Genomic DNA, 21507 nt, shown 5'->3' on the forward strand with positions numbered 1-21507 from the left:
TCGCCTCCGACAGCCAGCTGCGGCTGCAGCTGACTGAATCGGGATGCCGGCATCCACAGCCACTCCGTCTTGGAGGGATTAAGCTTGAGCCTGTTTCTCCCCATCCAGACCCGTACGGCTTCCAAACACCGGGACAGCACTTCAACAACTTCATTGGGGTGGCCCGGGGTGGAAAAGTACAGCTGGGTATCATCTGCAGGTTCAAGCCCGGCCCGAGGTTGACTCAGCCTTCCATCCTTTATAAGGTAGGTAAAATGAGGACCCAGATTGTTGGGGGGGCAGTAAGTTGACTTTGTAAATATACAAATAGAATGAGACTATTGCCTTACACACTGTAAGCCGCCCTGAGTCTTCGGAGAAGGGCGGGATATAAATGTAAATAAAAAAAAACTATCATTATTACACCCAGAGAAAAAAGGGCATTTGCACTGTATGTCATTTGCTGGAAGCATCACAGGGAGGAAATAATTGTTGTCATATCCAGCTGGTGGATTACCCAGAAGGATGTGAAGGATCGTGGTGAGAAAAAAAACATTTCTGCTCTGGGAGATCCCTTCCTCTGAGACTGATGGAAGCATTTAGGATTATGAGTGTGCACAAATGGATGGGTCTCTCCCGAATGAATCCTTTTGTGAGCCTGAGCTCTTCCAAAGAAGTTCCCACAGGGAGCACAGTCACTTCTTAAAAGGCCCCTCACGCGGATTGGAAACTACAGTGTTGCAGGAAATAACGAGACTCAAATCTCAGAATCAAAGGTAGCTGTATTTTGTCTGCGCAAACAAAATAGGTCCAGATTGATATAGCCAAAGCCAAATCTGAACAGCTTCCTTATGAACAAACAAGCATTCTTATACTTGGAAAAACATGGAAACATACATCATAACAGCATCATCTCAGCATTGATCAGTTATTGGCTCATACAGATGTGCAAAAAAAAAAAGCAGTTTAATATCTTGCTCCCCCCTTCCTCTTCTAACAGGAGGGAGGTGAGCAGGCCCCCCTTGCTAGCATTTCACATATCTAACATAGTTCGTGTGGTTACTGACATAATGTGTGAAACTGTGGTTTGCCCTTTTAACATTGTTCTTCACCTCTTTCTTATCTTAAGGAACAATCTGATTTTAATCTATTTTTCATGTCCTGTCTCAGCAGGATGGTTGGGAGAAGGCTGAAATGGATGTGGCTCCTACAGATTTGGAGTTAACAGACTCGATGCATTATGAACTGGACTTTCTTAAGAAGACTGGGGAATGGATCTACCATATCTAACTGGAAAACAATGTGGAAAATGGATCAACCAAGAGGTTTATGATTTGGGGGAATAAAACACAGCTGTTGTCTTATTGTTCTCAACTTAAATGTTAAGAAACATTTTTATTAATAAGAATCAAACAAAGATATTTCAGCCCGGACAAATCAGAGACAACGATTCTGGTGATTTATGGTAAACAAGAAGCCATTCTAAACTTCGTACAAATTAAACGGAATAGTAGATTGTTAACAAAGTGCTTTGTTATTTAACTTTGTTGTTGGTTCACCTGTTAATTACAATGCCTTTATAGATTGTAGATAGTTGAATGTCAAATTGGTTATAAATAGAAGCAGAAGTTTATAAATTTTGGGCCTGCTTCACAAGGGGAGACAACTAATATTGCTCCAATATGTTTATGAATATTCTAGTGGGGGGATAATAAAAGTAAAACTGTTTTTGTATTTTTTTAATCTACATTTTTTTAATATGTTTTTTTTATCCTTGTTTTGCTTTTTTAAAAATTCTGTTTTTGGAATTTGTACTGTATATTAATATTTTGAATAAAATAACCTTTTTTAAAAAAAAGTCCACAAGCACGTTTATGGCGCTACTATGGACCTATTCTCTAAGCTGCCTCTGAATTCATAGAATCATAGCAACATGGGGTTAGTTGTATCCTCGTGACCAGAACTGGACACACTATTCTAGGTCTGCTGTCACCAGCACAGTGTAAAGCAACTCTATCACTTCTTGTCTTGACACTATGCCTCTGTTGATGCAGCCTAGAACCGCATTGGCTTTTTTCGGCAGCGGCAGCACTACACAGCACAATACTACTACAAGTGGTACTTATCATACTGCACATGTGGATTTCCATATGGGCAATAGGGAACAATTTATGCCAGAAGCATCACCCACAGACCGATTTGTCTCCACTGTGAGTCCTCCGGTATACCACCAGGTTTGAATTCTGACAGAAATGTTTGCCACACACAGGACATTCAAAGGATTTCACTCCTGTGTGAATCCTGTGGTGTTTCACCAAGTTGGAATTCTGACTGAAATATACCCATAATAGAATAGAATAGAATAGAATAGAATAGAATAGAATAGAATAGAATTTTATTGGCCAAGTGTGATTGGACACACAAAGAATTTGTCTTGGTGCATATGCTCTCAGTGTACATAAAAGAAAAGATACGTTCATCAAGGTACAACATTTACAACACAATTGATGGTCAATATATCAATATAAATCATAAGGATTGCCAGCAACAAGTTATAGTCATACAGTCATAAGTGGAAAGAGATGGGTGATGGGAACTATGAGACAATTAATAGTAGTGCAGATTCAGTAAATAGTCTGACAGTGTTGAGGGAATTATTTGTTTAGCAAAGTGATGGCCTTCGGGAAAAAACTGTTCTTGTGTCTAGTTGTTCTGGTGTACAGTGCTCTATAGCGTCGTTTTGAGGGTAGGAGTTGAAACAGTTTATGTCCAGGATGTGAGGGATCTACAAATATTTTCACGGACCTCTTCTTGATTCGTGCAGTATACAGGTCCTCAATGGAAGGCAGGTTGGTAGCAATTATTTTTTCTGCAGTTCTAATTATCCTCTGAAGTCTGTGTTTTTCTTGTTGGGTTGCAGAACCGAACCAGACAGTTATAGAGGTGCAAATGACAGACTCAATAATTCCTCTGTAGAACTGAATCAGCAGCTCCTTGGGCAGTTTGAGCTTACTGAGTTGGTGCAGAAAGAACATTCTTTGTTGTCCTTTTTTAATGATGTTTTTGATGTTAGCTTTTGATTTTAGATCTTGCGATATGATAGAACCTAGAAATTTGAAGGTTTCTACTGTTGATACTATGTTGTCAAGTACTGTGAGAGGTGGAAGTATGGAAGGGTTTCTCCTAAAGTCTACCACCATTTCTACGGTTTTGAGTGTGTTCAGTTCCAGATTGTTTTGGTTGCACCACAAGGCTAGTCATTCGACCTCTCGTCTATATGCGGATCAGGTTACTCAAAAGGTTGCTGTCCTATGTGAGTCCTCTGATGTTTTACCGGGTCAGAATTTTCATTGAAATTTTTCCCACATTCTACACTTGCAAAAGGTTTGTCTCTTGTGTGAATTCTCTTATGTCTTACAAAGTTGGAACTGTAACTGAAACTTTTCCCACAATCAGAACATTCAAAGGGCTTCTCTCCTGTATGAGTTCTCTGATGATTCAGCAGACTGTAATGGTGATTGAAACTTTTCCCGCAAACAGGACATTCAAAGGGTTTCTCTGCTATGTGAATACTCTGATGATTTAGCAGACTGGAATTCCAACTGAAACTTTTTCCACAATCAGAACATTCAAAGGGTTTCTCTCCTGTGTGAATCCTCTGATGGTTCACCAGGCTGTAATTCTGATTAAAACTTTTCCCGCAAACGGGACATTCAAAGGGTTTCTCTCCTGTGTGAGTCTTCTGATGATTCACCAGATAGGAATTCTGACTGAAACTTTTCCCGCAAACAGAACATTCAAAGGGTTTCTTTGCTGTGTGAGTCCTCTGATGGTTCACCTGGTTAGAATTCTGACTGAAACATTTCCCGCAAACAGGACATTCAAAGGGTTTCTCTCCTGTGTGAGTCCTCTGGTGTTTCACCAGGACAGAATTCTTACTGAAACCTTTCCCACAAACAAGACATTCAAAGGGTTTCTCTCCTGTGTGAGTCCTCTGATGGTTCACCAGGTTAGAATTCTGACTGAAACTTTTCCCGCAAACAGGACATTCAAAGGGTTTCTCTCCTGTGTGAATCCTCTGGTGTTTCACCAGGTCAGAATTCTGACTGAAACTTTTCCCACAAACAGGACATTCAAAAGGTTTCTCTCCTGTGTGAGTCCTCTGGTGTTTTGCCAGGTGAGAATTCTCAATGAAACGTTTTCCACAAACAGGACATTCAAAGGGTTTCTCTCCTGTGTGAGTCCTCTGGTGTTTCACCAGGTCATAATTCTGTCTGAAACTTTTCCCACAAAGAGGACATTCAAAGGGTTTTTCTCCTGTGTGAGTCCTCTGATGGTTCACCCGGTTAGAATTCTGACTGAAACATTTCCCGCAAACAGGACATTCAAAGGGTTTCTCTCCTGTGTGAGTCCTCTGGTGTTTCACTAGGACAGAATTCTTACTGAAACCTTTCCCACAAACAAGACATTCAAAGGATTTCTCTCCTGTGTGAGTCCTCAGGTGTCTCATGAGGTGGGAATATCCAATGAAACGTTTCGCACAATCTGGACAGTCATACGGCTTCTCCCTGCTATGAGTCCTCAGATGTATCACCAAGTTGCCATTTTCACTAAAGGATTTACCACATTGGAAGCACTTGTAGGACATCTCTCCTGTGTGGGTCCTTCCATTAATGAAAAAGGAGCTGTTCTGACCTGAGCTTTTGCCACATTCAGATAATTTGTATCTGCTCTTTTCCAGAGTGAATTCTCCCCTGCATAATCACTTGTGAATAGAACTTTTCTCACAATAGGCACATCTATGGAGCTTTTCCAACACTGATATTCACACAAATCTGATATTCTTGAGAAGGTCAAAAATATGCGTGATCCCTTGTTTAGTGGTTCTTTGATATATGTCCTTTTCTTCCTCCCAGGGCAACACTTGTATTACCGTCTGCCCTATGTGCCTATTTAATTGATCTTTTCCTCCCCACTGACTTCCAAATATTTCCCTCTTTCTGAATGGAAATATAATTTCCCTTGACCTTTTTGTGTACTGTGTCCTTTAGTTCCACATACTCCTACAAGTGCTTCCAATGTGGTAAATCCTTTAGTGAAAATGGTTTCCAGCTCAAAATCTCCTCCTGATTTTCTTTCACCTACTGGGGAAGGAGAAGAATTGTGTGGTTTTTCTGATGGAAATGGAGAATATTTTTATTTCTACCTCAATCTACTTTGCTTTTCAATATTGCTTGTTATTCTCAGTTGTCCAGCGTGGTCTTCTGGCATCATCTTTTATCTGTAAGATTCAAATGAAAATGTAGCTTTTATTGTTTGTAAAAGGGTTGCTGAAGATTTGAAAAAGTGTACATTACAATGAAAAAGCAAACATTCCACAATGCTAGAATAATCTGTTACATTGTGATATTTGACTACTACGTTCCAGTTCAAATATCCATTCAATAATTAAATTCACTTGTTGACTTAGGTCAATCACAAATTCTCGGCCCTTGAAAGGGTTATCATCAGGTGTGGCTCAGGCTGTAAGAAGCCTGTTATTAAAACACAGCTGCCTGCAATTACTGCAGGTTCTAGTCCCACCAAGTCCAAGGTTGACTCAGCCTTCCATCCTTTATAAGGTAGGTAAAATGAGGACCCAGATTGTTGGGGGGGCAATAAGTTGACTTTGTAAATATACAAATAGAATGAGACTATTGCCTTACACACTGTAAGCCGCCCTGAGTCTTCAGAGAAGGGCAGGATATAAATGTAAATAATAAAAAAAATACAGTTATGTGAAGAAGAAAGTACACCTTAGAGCACTATGATTTTATGTATCATGACATAGTAGAAAGAATCTCATCCATAGCAGTTTAAAAATAGGTAAATATAACGTCAAATGAGTAACAACAGATGATATATTATACCAATGTCATAATTTTTTTTACAAAGAGCCAAAACAGAGATGTGAAAAACTAAAAACACTCTTACTTCTTCCATAGGTATGAAGGGGTGAAGTAACAGCTAGTTCTCCCCCCCCACCCAGTTTTTTTTTTCAAAATATCAAATCAATGTGTGAACAGTGTGGCACCTGAGTGTCATACATTTTAATACAAATAAAGCTAATCCAGTCAATCATAATCCTTACATTCAATTTCTAATACTGCATACTTAATTTATAGTCTATCATTATTCAATTATTCCACATTTTCTCGTTATTACTTTCATTTTGTAATATAAATATTCCCCCTTTTCTTGTTTCAATCACTTATTCTAGCTTTTGATCATATCACCCTTTAATAAAAAAAAGCTTTTCCTTTCTTTCTTGTCTAACTTCTAATCATGTCACCTACTTAAAAGAGGAAAAAAAGGATGCAGAAAGCGAGAGAGAAAAAAGTAACTCATAACAACAAAAAGAGCATCTACTGTATCTATCATCCCTTGCCCACTCCCATAGTTTCTTTACTATGCTTTACAAGAAAAATAGGAGAGTAAATCAAAACAATATAATAATAAAAGAATATCACCTGTTCATTGTCCCTTGCCCACCTCAGTTTTAATTGCTATGCTTTTTTTTTACTTACCTCCCAAATTCCTCTCTTAAATCTACTTCCTGAATGCTTAATCTAGGTATTCCTCCCACCTCTACCCTCTTCCACTGCCTAGTTTCTAACATTTCTACCGAAGCCCCTATCGTGCTTTCAGACCTCTCTTTCTCCTGTGATATATTCTCCCCATGGTTTAATTCATCAGCCATTATTATTTCCACAGTTGTCTCCTCTTTGTCTTTATTTTTTATTTATTTATTTATTTATTAAATTTTTATACCACCCTTTTCCCGAAGGACTCAGCCAAAATAAAACACAATATATATACAATTAAAATCAAAATTTAAAATAAAGCATATTACAAAAAGGCCAATATTTAAAAAATATAAATTTAAAATTTAAAAATTTAAAACCCCACAACAATAAAACTCATTTTAAAATGTTAAAAAACCATTATGCCAGTCCAGCTTGAATAAATATGTTTTTAGCTCATGGTGAAAGGTCCGAAGATCAGGCACTTGGCGTAGGCCAGGGGGAAGTTCATTCCAGAGCGTCGATGCTCCAACAGAGAAGGCCCTACTCCTGGGGGCCGCCAGCCAACACTGTTTGGCGGACGGCACCCTGAGGAGACCTTCTCTGTGAGAGCATACGGGTCGGTGGGAGGCATAAGGTAACAGCAGGCGGTCTCGTAAGTACCCGGGTCCTAAGCCATGGAGCGCTTTAAAGGTGGTAACCAAAATCTTGAAGCGCACCCGAAAGACCACAGGAAGCCAGTGCAGACTACGGAGCAGCGATGTTACATGGTAGCCACGAGCGGCTCCCGTTACTACTCGCGCAGCCGCATTCTGGACTAACTGTAGCCTCCGGGTGCACCTCAAGGGCAGCCCCATGTAGAGAGCATTGCAATAATCCAACCGAGACGTAACCAGAGCGTGAGTGACTGTGCATAAGGCATCCCGGTCAAGGAAGGGACGCAACTGGCGGACCAAGCGAACTTGGTAAAAGGCCCTCCTGGAGACGGCCGCCAGATGTTCATCAAAGGACAGCCGTCCATCCAGGAGGATGCCCAAGTTGCGAACCACCTCCCTTGGGGCCACTAACTCGCTTCAACAGTCAGCTGCGGTGCAGCTGACTGTACCGGGTGCCGGCATCCACAGCCACTCCGTCTTGGAGGGATTGAGCTTGAGTCTGTTTCTCCCCATCCAGACCCGTACGGCTTCCAGGCACCGGGACAGCACTTCGATAGCTTCATTGGGGTGGTCCGGGGTGGAAAAGTACAGCTGAGTGTCGTCAGCGTACAGATGATAACTCACCCCAAAACCACTGATGACCTCGCCCAGCGGCTTCATATAGATGTTGAACAGGGTAGGCGAGAGAATCGACCCCTGAGGCACCCCACAAGTGAGGCACCTCATGGATGACCTCTGCCCCCCTGTCAACACCGTCTGCGACCGGTCAGAGTGATAGGAGGAGAACCACCGGTGAACGGTGCCTCCCACTCCCAATCCCTCCAACTGGCGCAGCAGGATACCATGGTCGATGGTATCAAAAGCCGCTGAGAGATCTAATAGGACCAAGGCAGAGGAGCAACCCCTATCCCTGGCCCTCCAGAGGTCATCCACCAACGCGACCAAAGCCGTCTCTGCTATAACCGGGTCGGAAGCCGGACTGGAACAGGTCTAGATAGACAGCTTCATCCAGGTGCCGGGGAAGCTGCCATGCAACCACACTCTCTACAACCTTCGCCACAAAGCGAAGACTGGCCGGTAATTCCCCAAAATAGCTTGGTCCAGGGAAGGCTTCTTAAGGAGGGGTCTCACCACCGCCTCTTTCAAGGCAGCGGGGAAAACCCCTTCCAACAAAGAAGCATTTATAATCCCCTGGAGCCAGCCTCATGTCACTTCCTGAGCAGCCAGCACTAACCAGGAAGGGCACAGGTCCAGTAAACATGTAGTTGCATGTAACCTCCCCAGCAACCTGTCCACGTCCTCGGGAGCCACAGAATCAAACTCATCCCAAATAACCTCAACAAAACGTGTCTCCGTCATCTCGGCTGGATCATCGCAATCTTGGTCCAAACTATCCCGAAGCTGAACCATTTTATCGTATAGATAACCATTAAACTCCTCAGCTCGTCCCTGTAAAGGGTCATCCCGTCCCTCCTGATGAAGGAGGGAACGGGTCACCCGAAACAAGGCGGCCGGGCGGTTATCTGCCGATGCAATGAGGGTGGAAACGTAAGAATGTTTCACCTCCCTCATTGCCACTAGGTAGGTCTTAGTAAAAGACCTCACTAGTGTCCGATCAGCCTCGGAACGGCTGGACCTCCAGGTGCTCTCTAGGCGTCTTCTCCGGCGTTTCATCTCTCTCAGCTCCTTGGAAAACCAGGGAGCCAATTGAGATCTGCGCCGGGTCAGAGGCCGCAAAGGCACGACACGGTCCAAAGCCCCAGCTGCGGCCCGTTCCCAGGCCGCAACCAGATCTTCAGTCGTGCCGTGGGCAAGATCCTCAGGAAACGGCCCAAGCTCCGTCAGGAACCTCTCCGGGTCCATCAGGCGCCTGGGGCGGAACCAACGCGTTGGCTCCGTCTCCCTGCGGTGGTGAGCAGCGGTCCGAAAGTCTAGGCGAAGAAGAAAATGATCTGACCATGAGACCGGTTCCATCACTATATCTCCTAAATCCAGATCATTAACCCACTGACCAGAGATAAAAATCAGATCTAGTGCACCTCCCCCAATGTTTGTAGGGCCATCAGTTACTTGAATCAGGTCCAAGGCCGTCATGGAGGCCTGGAACTCCTGAACCACCGTTGACGACAAGCCGGCCGATGGCAAGTTGAAATCCCCCAAGACCAGAAGTCTGGGAATCTCAACCGCCAAGCCAGCAAGCATCTCTAGTAGCTCAGGTAGGGCTGTAGTCACGTAGCAAGGAGCCAGGTACGTGATAAACAGCCCCATCTGATTCCGATGGCCCCACTTCACAAGGAGGGATTCACAACCAGCTATCTGAGGTAAAGTGGACTCCCTCGGCTCCAGACTCTCTTTAATCACAACCACCACCACCCCACCCCTACCTTGGGCCCTCGGCTGATGGAATGCACAGAAACCCGGAGGGCACAGTTCAACCAGGGGTACACCCCCCTCTGTGCCCAACCAGGTCTCCGTAATGCCCATAAAGTCCGCGGACTCCCTCTGAATAAGGTCACAAATCAGGGGAGCCTTATTGACCACGGACCGGGCATTGCAAAGCATCAGCCACAGACCCAAGCTCTGAGGGTCCTGACCATCTGGGGAACGAGTAAGGACTAAGGGGCCGGAGCACGTGATTGCTTTTAAACATCGAACACATGCTCCCGAAGAACGATACGGCCCCCTGCCTCCGCCATATCTGCCTCTCCCACTTACTGTACAGATGGAATAACACTCTCTGCTCTGCACATTCCCCTCCCCCCCTGTCTTCGGACCAACTGAGGTAAAGCCGTGAGCGCGCGCTGGGACTGGACATACCCTCCACGACTGGTTTCCCCCAACACCCGCCCTTGCCCTCCCCCCCCTTAAAAATTCCCTATTTAAAAATCCCCAAAGGCTCTTTCTTTTTTTTTTTTTTTTATAAAAAGTTTTATTTTTACAATCATATCAAATAATTCATCCAATGTACAGTTATATACAACAGTCACCACCCCCTTTTAACACTCTTCCTCTTCTACCTTCTTCTGCTTTCCAGACCTTCCTCTCCTTCTCTTATCTACATCCTCTCCTCCACCCTACACCTTCCTTCTCCCTCTTCTACCCTCTTCCTTCCTCTTCTCCTCTTTCCTACCTCCTACTCTCTCTTTTCTCCCTCCCACCGCTCTAAAATGGTAACTAGGCAGACCCGACCCTACATTAATTATATTTATACATCTTCAATAATCCCTGTACATTAACCATCACTCCATCTCTACCAACCCCCCAATTCCCTCCTCCTTACCCCCACCCCCACCCGACTTCCCAGAACAAAATGCAGGGTATCAAAACTAACAATCATAATCTAAAATAATTCCTAAATTATAATCTCTAGTCACACCACACTTAGTCACACTCTCAATTCCCCTCTCCTTCAAAAATATATCTAATACAAAATATTTCCTAAATTTACTCATATGCTATTCGATATTTTTTTATCTGATACTTATTTTGAATATAATCAATCCACCTACGGTTTGGCACCGTAGGTGATGGCGGTGATCTTTATGATCACCAACCTCTGGATTATGTGGAATCGCTAGGACAGCTTAAATCTGCTGTCCAGCGGTTCGGAAAACCCAAAGGCTCTTTCTTGACGCATGCCACCTCTGTGGGTCCCAAGACCCGTCATTGAGGCCGGCCCTAGGTAATGTAACGGGCCATTCCTGCGAGGCGGGGGCACCTCGCAGGCGCAGGAGTTCATGTGTGGAGTATCGCATGATGAAAGAAGAGACAGCGAAAGAAAGTCATATCCTCAGGATAGGCAAGGCAAGTTCTTGATGTTCCGTCCAATGGGAGGCCCATTTGTCTGATGGGAAAAAAAGGGCCAACAATCCTATTGGAAACTAGGTGAGTAGCGTCATCGTCCCAACCATTGCTGTCACTGTTAATTCCCGGAAAAGAAGGTCCCCCGGTCAATCTACAAAGCCAGGTAATAGCCCCTCACCCCATCCTCTTCCAAAAGGCATGGGGGGGGGTCCAAAGTACCGTCGAAAACAACAATGACTCAGCGATGGAAGATAATAAATGGGACCATAAGAGGCGCCGATCCCAGAGCTCACCACGCTGCGGCCTCGTTCCCTGCCACGGTCTCGCCAAGCTTCAAGCGCCGATGGTGCAGGGCGGACGCCGATGTTCACAGATCGGACCAGGCGCCGATGGATAAATGCGGACATGGGCCGTGGTCTTCCACGTATCGCCCAACCGCTCAATGGCCGCCATTTGCCACCTCCCTTCCGGCCCGTTCTTCGTGCCCACAACCTCCATGGACACATACCTCAGCAGCCCCAAAAACCACCAAAATCCTCTACTGGGCTGCAGGGGCGATGGTAGGCAGTCCGTTGACATAGACGCCGAAGAACGCTGCTGACCGAAAACAAACAGCAGGCTGCAAACGGCAGACCACGCGCCGATGGAAATGGCCGCCGCTCGCCGCATCGCCGCCTCCCCCCTGCCCGTTCTCCGCAGCCGCTAACCCAAGAAGGTCCAAAGACCTCTCCTGCGGCTGCAGAGATGATAGTCCACCAGGTCAGGGGGTATAGGCAGCGCAGCGGGTCGTCAAGAAGCTGCCATCCTTAGGAAACAATCCCTCGCCGGCTCCCGTCTCAGCCGCGAGCCTCCATTCCTCGCGCATGCCTCCTTCTTCTTCATTCCTTCGGTTGACTCCTCCTTTTCCTTCTATAATTTATTTATTTATTTTTTATTTATTTATTTTGTCACACATTATATATAAGCATAAGTATGAAATAACTATACAATATATAAGCATATATATGAATATGAGTATGTAATAACTTATATTCTAATATTCTTATAATATTCTTACAATATTCTCCATTTTTCCCAGTCTCCTTAAATTCTCCTTTCCCAGTCTCCTTAAATTCTTTCTCCATAATGTTTTTTAAATTTTGAAACAGTAAATCCATCTCTTGTACAATACCACTCTTCTTCTTTATAAGGTACCTTGTTTTGTTTTGGAAAAATATTCAGTTTTTATCCAACAGTCCAAGAGGCTATTTATTCAATCTTTAAGTTACTAGTCCCAATTCTTTATAACCCATTAACAATCAGTTCCATTTAAATAGTTTCAGAGGTTAAACTTGAGTCACCGATAATCCAATACTCCAGGGGTGAAATGCTCCCAGTTTGGACTGGATCAGCGATCCAGTAGCAATGGCGGCGGGTGGTCCAGAGAACCAGCAGCAAAAATCCCTCCCCGCCATACCTACCCAATGCCCGGTCACCCGCTTCCCTGCTTGCAGCTTCTTTTAAAAAAATGCTTTTAAAAGATAAAGGGACTCTTACAATCACAGTTGTGCCATGTGATCGTCAGAGCCTTTTTTTTATTTTTAAAAGCATTTTTTACAACCTATTTGGCCAAATAGGTTGTAAAAAAATGCTTTTAAAATAATTTACTAAGGCTTTATAAAGCGGTGCTGATACTTTAAGTGATTTTGATTCTAGAGTCAAATCTGAGACCATCTGTCCAATAGTAGTTTCTCACACACGGCTTCTCCATTTTGTCTTTCTTTTTGCAAAATACGTCATGACAAGATGTAATATGTTCATGTGTTGTTGATCATCTGAGGGTATATATACCTACTTTTAAAATTTCTAAGAACCAGATGACTTTTACTATGTGCTGCTATGTAAAACTATAGACCTCAAACAGGGTGTAGTTTCTTTTTCACATGGCTGCATATTTTGACGAAATGGGACTAGACTATACATTCGCAGATATACGTATACAGAGAGAATTATAAATGTATATATGGAGAACATCCATGTTATTCAAGTCCCAAAATGGTTCAAGTCAAACCTTCTGAGGTAATTTATAGAGGTGGGGCTTTAATCGATGAAATGATGCCTAAAGCCTCAGGAAGATTTGAAGCACCAGTTTTGCTCATGGAAGTCGTCAACTCCAAATAAGGGCAGAAAATACTGCCCAGAACCCCTCTGATGACATCCCCATTCAAGTAGTTCTCCCTCATTGAGCATAATTGGGACTGGCATCATTGTCACTAAGAAGCCCAGTCATGAAGCCTGATGTCACATGACAGTGCCAACTTACATTTCTTCCTCTGCAGTTGTTAAACAAATCCCCGTGGATTGTTAAAGGCAATTTCACATGACTGTAACTTGCAACATCCTGCTGGCGTCTCCACTGATTTTGCTTGACAGAAGCTAGCTGGGAAGATCACAAATGGGGATCCTGAGCGTGGGATGCTTCAACCATCATAAATGTGCAGCGGTTGGCAGAACCCAATTTTTTTATTTATTTATTTTGTCACAACATTATATACAGGAACATATATTGAAAGGAAACAATAGGGCAGGAATGGTAGGCACTTTTGTGCACTTATGCACGCCCCTTATAGTCCTCTTAGGAATGGGGTGAGGTCAATTGGTAAATTGGTGTAAGTCTTTTTCCTGCACCTTCATTATCACAGAAACTGCTGGTGTGTGTCACTGAACAAGTGCTACAATGACCACAAATTTGTGGACAAGCTGTACATATCCTTTTACAGTGCCACTATAACTTTGAAGGCTCAGGGAACAAGTGGTAATTGAGGACTACCTTTATAACTGAACATCTCAAAAGGTCCTTGATAGCTTTTTTTTTAAACAAAGTGCTAGGTTAATCACAGTTGAACCTGGTTAATACATGGATGGCTAGACATGTAAATAATAAAAAAAAAAATATCAGAAGAGAGCAGATGAAGTTCAGTCCGATATTGTTGCCAAGAAAAAAGCATGTCCATAATAGAATAACCTATTATTCTATATTCTATTCTATTCTATTTTATACCCTAGCTGCTCCTCTGATTCTATGGCTGTGGAGGAAACCTAACAGCCCTACTTTGCTCCCAGCCTTTCCTACAATCTGTCCTCAACTCACCTTCCAGATGTTGCTTCGACCCTGGGAAGAACAGAAAAACCACTCTGCACTCCACCTTCCTCCCATGAGTGATCCGGAAGAAGTTACTCTCCTCTCATCCTTTCTAGCAATGCTGTACTCAATGGTTTTAACTCCTTTAAGCTCAACCACGTATGCCTATTGTTGAGTTTTCAGAACAAACACACAGCAGTAAGACTCGTGTGAACTCGAACTCTTTATTAACTAACTAGGTGAGCAACATTACTAACGAACAAAAACAATCGCTGCCTGACAGCTGCTTAAAAAAGCGGGCTGTCAGACAGGCAGAACCAATAAGAGCTCTCCAATCTCCCGCTTGTTTGGCTGCTCGCGCTTTAGCCAATCAGGCTCCCCCTAGCAACAGCCTTGTCTCCAAGTGTAAAGGGCCATGAGGACACAACACCTATTAAGGGCTTTCTAGTCACTGATATGTGACTGTCATCTCCCGATAGGGGCAAAAGAGCAGCTTGTACTTATTATCAAATACATGCTTGACGAGATAGGTGGGTAGGTAGGTAGGTAGGCAGATATATAGATAGATAGATAGAATGTTCTAACTCAAAAGAAGAAAATAGAACAATTGCTAAAAATATATAGAAAGTTGTGAAAATGTGCACACTCACAAGATACCAGATTTTAAAACCATCAAAAATAGAACAATTTGTAATCCAGAACTATCAGGCAGTCATAGGAAGTCTGTTTATGCAGTATTTATCACATATCGTGGCCAGACATTACCAATTCAGTCAACATTTTAACCTACTACATATAACAACCTATATAACAAAATTGGTTAGGAATTAAAAGGATACTGTCTTATTGAAAGGGAACCACACATTTAGGATTGCATTTACAACTATCAAGTGAGTTGGAATTGTAGACACTATTTGGGCTGATGATGTACAAGACAGAAAGTCAATGTCAGGATTTGTTATGTTAGCAAACATACTAGCTATTTGGAAATCTAGAAAACAGACTTCAGTTGCCACTTCCACAGCTGCAGCACAATTCATAGTATTATCACAATTGTCTTCAGAGATGACATGGTGTATATAGTTAGTAAAGGATTCGGATATTGAAGTGAAAGGAGCTGTACCAGTATTTGAAGATAACACAACGTGAGAGTGAAAACCAGAAGCAAGCGTGTTGCGTGTTGACATAAAATAATGTAATGTTAGAGGAGCAGTGAAAGAAAATGTAATGGACATAATTTATTGTCCACCAGAAAATAACTTAGCTGATCTCATGACAAAACCATTAAGTATACAAAAATACAAAGATCTTGTGAAACAATTTGGTTTAAATGCTGTCCAGCTATAAATTGGAGGGGTCTTAGGATATTAAATTTAATAGTTGGAACAGTAAAATTGTACAATGGGCAAGAACAGAGCAGTTGTAAGTTGAGTGCTGACTCCTGCATGAGGCAATCTATGCTACATTTGGTCGCTGTAGAAGCAAAGCATTTCCCCCGCTTTTTTTCTTCTGTGTGCTCTGTATGGTATTTGGATTTACCTCAGGATGTTCCTGACCATCTTGTTTGCTGTAAATATAAATGTTAAATGTATTTATTTATATATACATATTTGCCTCAGTGTCTCTTAACTTCATTTGGAAACTTGCTGCGCAATTCCCTGTCAAGGGACTATCTCTATTACACCCAGAGAAAAAAAGTCATTTGCACTGGATGTCATTTGCTGGAAGCATCATGGGGAGGAAAGAATAGTTGTCATATCCAGCTGGTCAATTACCCAGAAGGATGTAAAGGATTGTGGTGATCGGATTTCTGCTCCGAGATCCCCTTCCTCTGGGACTGATGGAAGCATTTAGGATTATGAGCGTGCACAAATGGATGGCTCTCTCCCAAATGAATCCCTTTGTGAGCCTGAGCTCTTCCCAAGAAGCTCCCACAGGCAGCACTGCCACTTCTTAAAAGCCCCCTCACTATGGTTTGGAACAGAGATGGGTGTATAAGTAGCCCTGGACTTACGACCACAATTGGCACGAGAATTTCCATTGCTAAGCAAAGTCAGGGGTTAAGTAAGTTGTGCTCTTTGTTGCAGTCGTTAAGTGAATTACCGCAGTTATCAACTGGATCGTGTGGTCGTTAAGTAAATTCAGCTTCCCCGATTGACTGCTTGTTGGAAGCTAGCTGGGAAGGTCACATCATGTGTATGTGTGTGTATGTGAAAAAGACCTTGAGGGACTGAGGAAAGGGATGCTGCCAAGGGAATGATCAGGTAAGAGACAGCATAGCTTGCAGCTGAATAATGGGGCAGGTTTGAAGTTCAGAAGAGACTTTCCCTAGTTTCTCAGGCTGTAAAGGAGACAGAGAAGTATAATTCTACTTTCATACCGGCAAGATTCTGTCAATGTAGCTTTACAATGAAGTAGAATGAACTCATCTGGTTGTGATTTCTGTCTGCTTTACCCTGTGAAGCTGGCACCAGTCTTGTAACTCTGAAAGTATAATCCTCCCACCCAGGGGTGGGGCTGCTGGGGCTTCGCAGGGGTTCGGGAGAACCTATAGCTAAGATTCTGTGCAGTTCGGAGAACCCCAAATCCCATTCCTGGCTGGCCCTGCCCATCCAACCCCGCCCCTCCTACATGGCCCATTTTGGATGCAGGTAAGTGCAGGGGAGGCTCGGGGAGGGCAAAAAACGGGCCTATCGGAAGTTTGTTTCCAGTCTCCAGAGGGCCTCCGGAGCCTGGGGAGGCCATTTTTGCCTTCCCGGAGGCTCGAGAAAAACCTCCAGAGCCCGGGGAGGGCAAAAACGCCCTCTCACCACTGCGGTGCAGGAGGCCGACTAGGCCACACCCACCATGGCCACACCCAGCCAGCAACCAGGCAGAGAACCCCTTGCTAACATTTTTGAAGCCCACCCCTGCTCCCACCGCTTTGCAGCTCAAGAAACTAGGGAGGGTCTCTACTGAGCCCCTTTCACTATCTGGAGAATCGATAGCAGAAATTTTGAGTCGTTCAGAGAACTGGTAAATACCACCTCTGACTGGCCCCGCCCCCATATATTCTCTACCTCCCGAGTCCCAGCTGATCGGGAGGAAATGGAGATTTTGCAGTAACCTTCCGCTGGAGTGGAGTGGGAATGGAGATTTTACAGTTTCATTCCCTGCCATGCCCACCAAGCCACGCCCACCAAGCCATACCACGCCTACCAAGCCACGCCCACAGAGCCAGTAGTAAAATTCTTTGAAACCCACCACTGGATTGGAAACTGCAGGATGGTTGGGAGAAGGCTGAAGTGGATGTGGAGACTACAGATTAACAGACTCGATGCGTGATGAACTGGACTTTCTTAAAAAGATTGGGAAATGGACCTACTATATCTAACTGGAAAACAATTTGGACAATGGATCGACCAAGAGGTTTTATGATTTGAGGGAATAAGTCATAATTGTTGTCTTTTTGTTCTGAACTAAAACCTTAAGAAAAAGTTTTATTAGTAAGAATCAAACAAAGATATTTCATCCCTCACAGATCAGAGACAGTGACTGTGGTGATTTGTGGTAAATAAGAAGCCATACTAAACTTTATACAAGTTAAATGCAATAATAGATTATTAAAAAGTTCTTTGATGTTTAACTTTGTTGTTGGTTCACTTATTACGTTGCGTTTATATATTGTAGATAGAGTTGGTTGTAAATAGAAGTAAACGTTTATAAATTTTGGGCCTGCTTCAGAAAGGGAGCAAACTAATATTGCTCCAATATATTTATGATTATTCTAGTGGGGGGATAATATGGTTACATATGTTTTTGTCTTTTTTAATGCACATTTTCTTTTAAATGTGCTTCAACTAAATTGTCTATCTTCGTTTTGTTTTTGAAAAAAATCTTTTTTTGGAGTTATATTAATTTCCTGAATATAATTTTTTTTTAAAAAAGGCCCCTTACCAGAAGCAAGTCTGTACCTATTTTCTAAATAGCTTCTGAATTCATAGAAACATAGCATCATGGGGTTGGTTTTACTGTAGAGCAGCAACGTAAAGGGATTGCATCATCTCTTCTATTGATACTATTTCTGATACTATTGATGCAGCCTAGGACTGCTTTGGCTTTTTTTGGCACCTGCAGCACAATACTGTTACAAGTGGTACTTAATCCAACTATCATGCGCCACAGGGATACATGGCCTACTCTTTTGGAGATCTGTGGGAGGCAGCCACCCACAAGTCTTTAAAATGGCTTACAAAATGTTAAGGCAGCAAAACAGAGTATTTTGTCCCACTCCCATGCCCAGTGACCCAGAAGCAGCCGCCATTTTGACACGGAGGCAGGCATGGCAAAATGGCAGTTGCTTCCACTAGTTTACCACATGGCCCAGGGATGAATCCTAGGCACAGACTGAAAAGTTAGGGTAGGGGACTCTAGGCCTCCAAGAGATTCCCCCAGCCCTGAGATAGTTACTGTTCTGCTAAAAAACGTGCACATTTATCTAATGGCTTCATTAGGGAGCAGGGGGTGGGAGTAGTTAAGCAAGATAATCTCGCTTAACAACCATTGCAACATGCAACCATAATTGGCAGGCCCCATTAGCAACAGCAATAGCGCATAGACTTATATACCGCTTTACAGTGCTTTACGGTGCTCTAAGCGGTTAATAGTCAGCATCTTGCCCCCAACGATTTGGATTCTCATTTTACCCACCTTGGAAGGGTGGAAGGTTGAGTCAACCTTGACCCTGGTGACATTCAAACTGCCAAATTGCAGGCAACTTGAAGTACTGCACACTAACCACTGCACCACAATGGCTCATTATAGATTACTTCTACGGTGGCTGGGGTATTATGGAGCTCAAAATCTGGAGGAAACCAAAGCAGAAGATGGAACTCCATATGTGGGAATTCCATGATCAATATACAAAAAACATCACCCAAAAACCTTTTTGAGGAATTCCACAACTTCTGCAAAGGAAATATTCAGAAACATCTGCTGATAATCAGAAACAGGTAGACTTTATTGAACTAAGATTTTTTTCTATCCGCCAAGTCTAACGCTGAGATGTATTTGACTAAAAAGCATTAGACCAGGATTCAAATAGTACATTCCTGACCTACATTTCGAATGAGAGTTCAGAAGTGAAATTCAAGCCTTCTCTAAACTCATCAACCTTTGATTCCAGTGGATTTCCTTGTGGGCAATAAAAGACGATTTATGACTGAAGGATTGTTCACAGACAGGACATTTGAAAGGTTTCTCTCCTGTGTGAGTCATCTGGTGTCTCACGAGGTGGAAATTTTTAATGAAACTTTTCCCACAATCAGAACATTCAAAGGGTTTCTCTCCTGTGTGAGTCCTCTGGTGTATCACCAGGTTGGAATTCTGACTAAAACTTTTCCCACAAACAGGACATTCAAATGGTTTCTCTCCTGAGTGAGTCCTCTGGTGCATCACCAGGCTAGAATTCACACTAAAACATTTTCCACAATCAGGACATTCAAAGGGTTTCTCTCCTGTGTGAGTTCTCTGGTGTTTCACCAGGTTGGAATTCTGACTAAAACTTTTCCCACAAACAAGACATTCAAAGGGTTTCTCTCCTGTGTGAGTCCTCTGGTGTATCACCAGGCTGCAGTACTGACTGAAACTTTTCCCACAAATAGGACATTCAAAAGGTTTCTCTCCTGTGTGAGTCCTCTGGTGTATTACCAGGCTAGAATTGAGACTGAAATATTTCCCACAATCAACGCATTGAAAAGGTTTTTCTCCTGTATGAGTCCTCTGGTGTTTCACCAGGTAGGAATTCTGACTGAAACTTTTCGCACAATCAGGACACTCAAAGGGTTTCTCTCCTGTGTGAGTCCTCTGGTGTATCACCAGGCTGGAATTGAGATTAAAACGTTTCCCACAATCAACACATTCAAAAGATTTCTCTCCTGTGTGAATCCTTTGGTGTTTTACCAGGCTGGAATTCTGACTGAAACTTTTTGCACAATCAAGACATCCAAAGGACTTGTCTTCTTTGTGAGTCCTCTGGTGTTTCACCAGGCTGGAATTATGACTGAAACTTTTCCCACAATCAGAACATTCAAAGGGTTTCTCTCCTTTGTGAGTCGTCTGGTGTATCACCAGGCTGGAATTGTGACTGAAACTTTTCCAACAATCAGGACATTTAAAGGGTTTCTCTCCTGTGTGAGTCCTCTGGTGTATCACTAGGCTAGAATTGTGACTGAAACTTTTCCCACAATCAGGACATTGATACGGTTTCTCTCCTTTGTGAGTCCTTTGGTGTTTCACCAGGCTGGAATTGTGACTGAAACTTTTCCCACATTCAGGACATTCAAAGGGTTTCTCTCCAGTGTGAGTCCTTTGGTGGTTCACCAGGCTGCAGTATCGACTGAAACTTTTCCCACAAATAGGACATTCAAAAGGTTTTTCTCCTGTGTGAGACCTCTGGTGTATGACCAGGCTGGAACTGTGACTGAAACGTTTCCCACAATCAGGACACTCATAGGGTTTCTCTCCTGTGTGAATCCTCTGGTGGTTCACCAGGTTGGAATTCTGAGTGAAACTTTTGCCACAATCTGGGCACTCATATGGTTTCTCTCCTGTATGAGTCCTCTGGTGATTCACTAGGTGGGATTTGTGACTGAAAGTTTTCCCACAATCCAGACACTCATACGGTTTCTCTCCTGTGTGAGTCCTCTGGTGATTCACTAGGTGGGATTTGTGACTGAAACTTTTCACACAATCTGGGCAGTGGTGCAGTTTTTCTCCTGTGTGAGTTCTCTGATGTATTACTAGGTCATAATTCTGACTAAAACTTTTCCCACAATCAGGACATTCAAAGGGTTTCCCTCCAATGTGAATCCTTTGATGATTCACTAGGTGGAATTGTGACTGAAACGTTTCCCACAATCAGGACATTCAAATGATTTCTCTCCTGTGTGAGTCCTCAGATGATTCACTAGGTGGGATTTTTGACTGAAACTTTTCCCACAATTTGGACACTCATAGGGTTTCTCTCCTGTGTGAATCCTTTGATGATTCACTAGATGGGATTTTTGAAAGAAACTTTTTCCACAATCTGGGCACTCAGGCAGCTTCTCTCCTGTGTGCGTCCTTTGGTGTATCACCAGGTCATAATTTCGACTGAAACATTTCCCGCAATCGGGACATTCAAAGGGTTTGTCTCCTGTGTGTGTCCTCTGATGTCTTGTGAGATGAAATTTTCTAATGAACCTTTTCTCAGAATCTGGACATACATAGTGAGCGGTGGGAGACGAACGGCCATGTGGAGGTGTGGGGGGGGCGGCGGATGCCAGCTTCGCCGCGACGCCCGGGTTGTGTGGCTCAGCATTTTGGCCCTCGCTTCTTCAAAACGTCTTTTCCATCGGCGGTGGAG

At 43.3% G+C, this 21507-nt stretch overlaps 1 protein-coding gene and 1 pseudogene across 7 annotated transcripts in view; both read right to left on the reverse strand.

Moving 5' to 3' along the window:
- Positions 1-743: 743 nt before the first annotated feature.
- LOC131193126 (zinc finger protein 135-like) overlaps positions 744-21507 on the reverse strand; it is a 36957-nt gene continuing 16193 nt past the window's right edge. For 5 of the 7 annotated variants that reach the window (XM_058173006.1, XM_058173005.1, XM_058173000.1 and 2 more), the window contains one exon: positions 744-5260. In XM_058173006.1, the coding sequence (XP_058028989.1) occupies positions 3269-4627 (1359 nt within the window). In that variant the 5' untranslated portion in view covers positions 4628-5260 and the 3' untranslated portion in view covers positions 744-3268. Of the gene's footprint in view, positions 5261-14132; positions 15691-21507 lie in introns of all 7 variants that reach the window. The other 2 variants (XM_058173001.1, XM_058173003.1) reach the window with 1 other exon arrangement.
- LOC131193139 (zinc finger protein Xfin-like) overlaps positions 17140-21507 on the reverse strand; it is a 29822-nt pseudogene continuing 25454 nt past the window's right edge.

This window comes from Ahaetulla prasina, chromosome 2, assembly GCF_028640845.1.
Source record: "Ahaetulla prasina isolate Xishuangbanna chromosome 2, ASM2864084v1, whole genome shotgun sequence".
In the NCBI taxonomy this organism is placed as follows: Eukaryota; Metazoa; Chordata; class Lepidosauria; order Squamata; family Colubridae; genus Ahaetulla; species Ahaetulla prasina.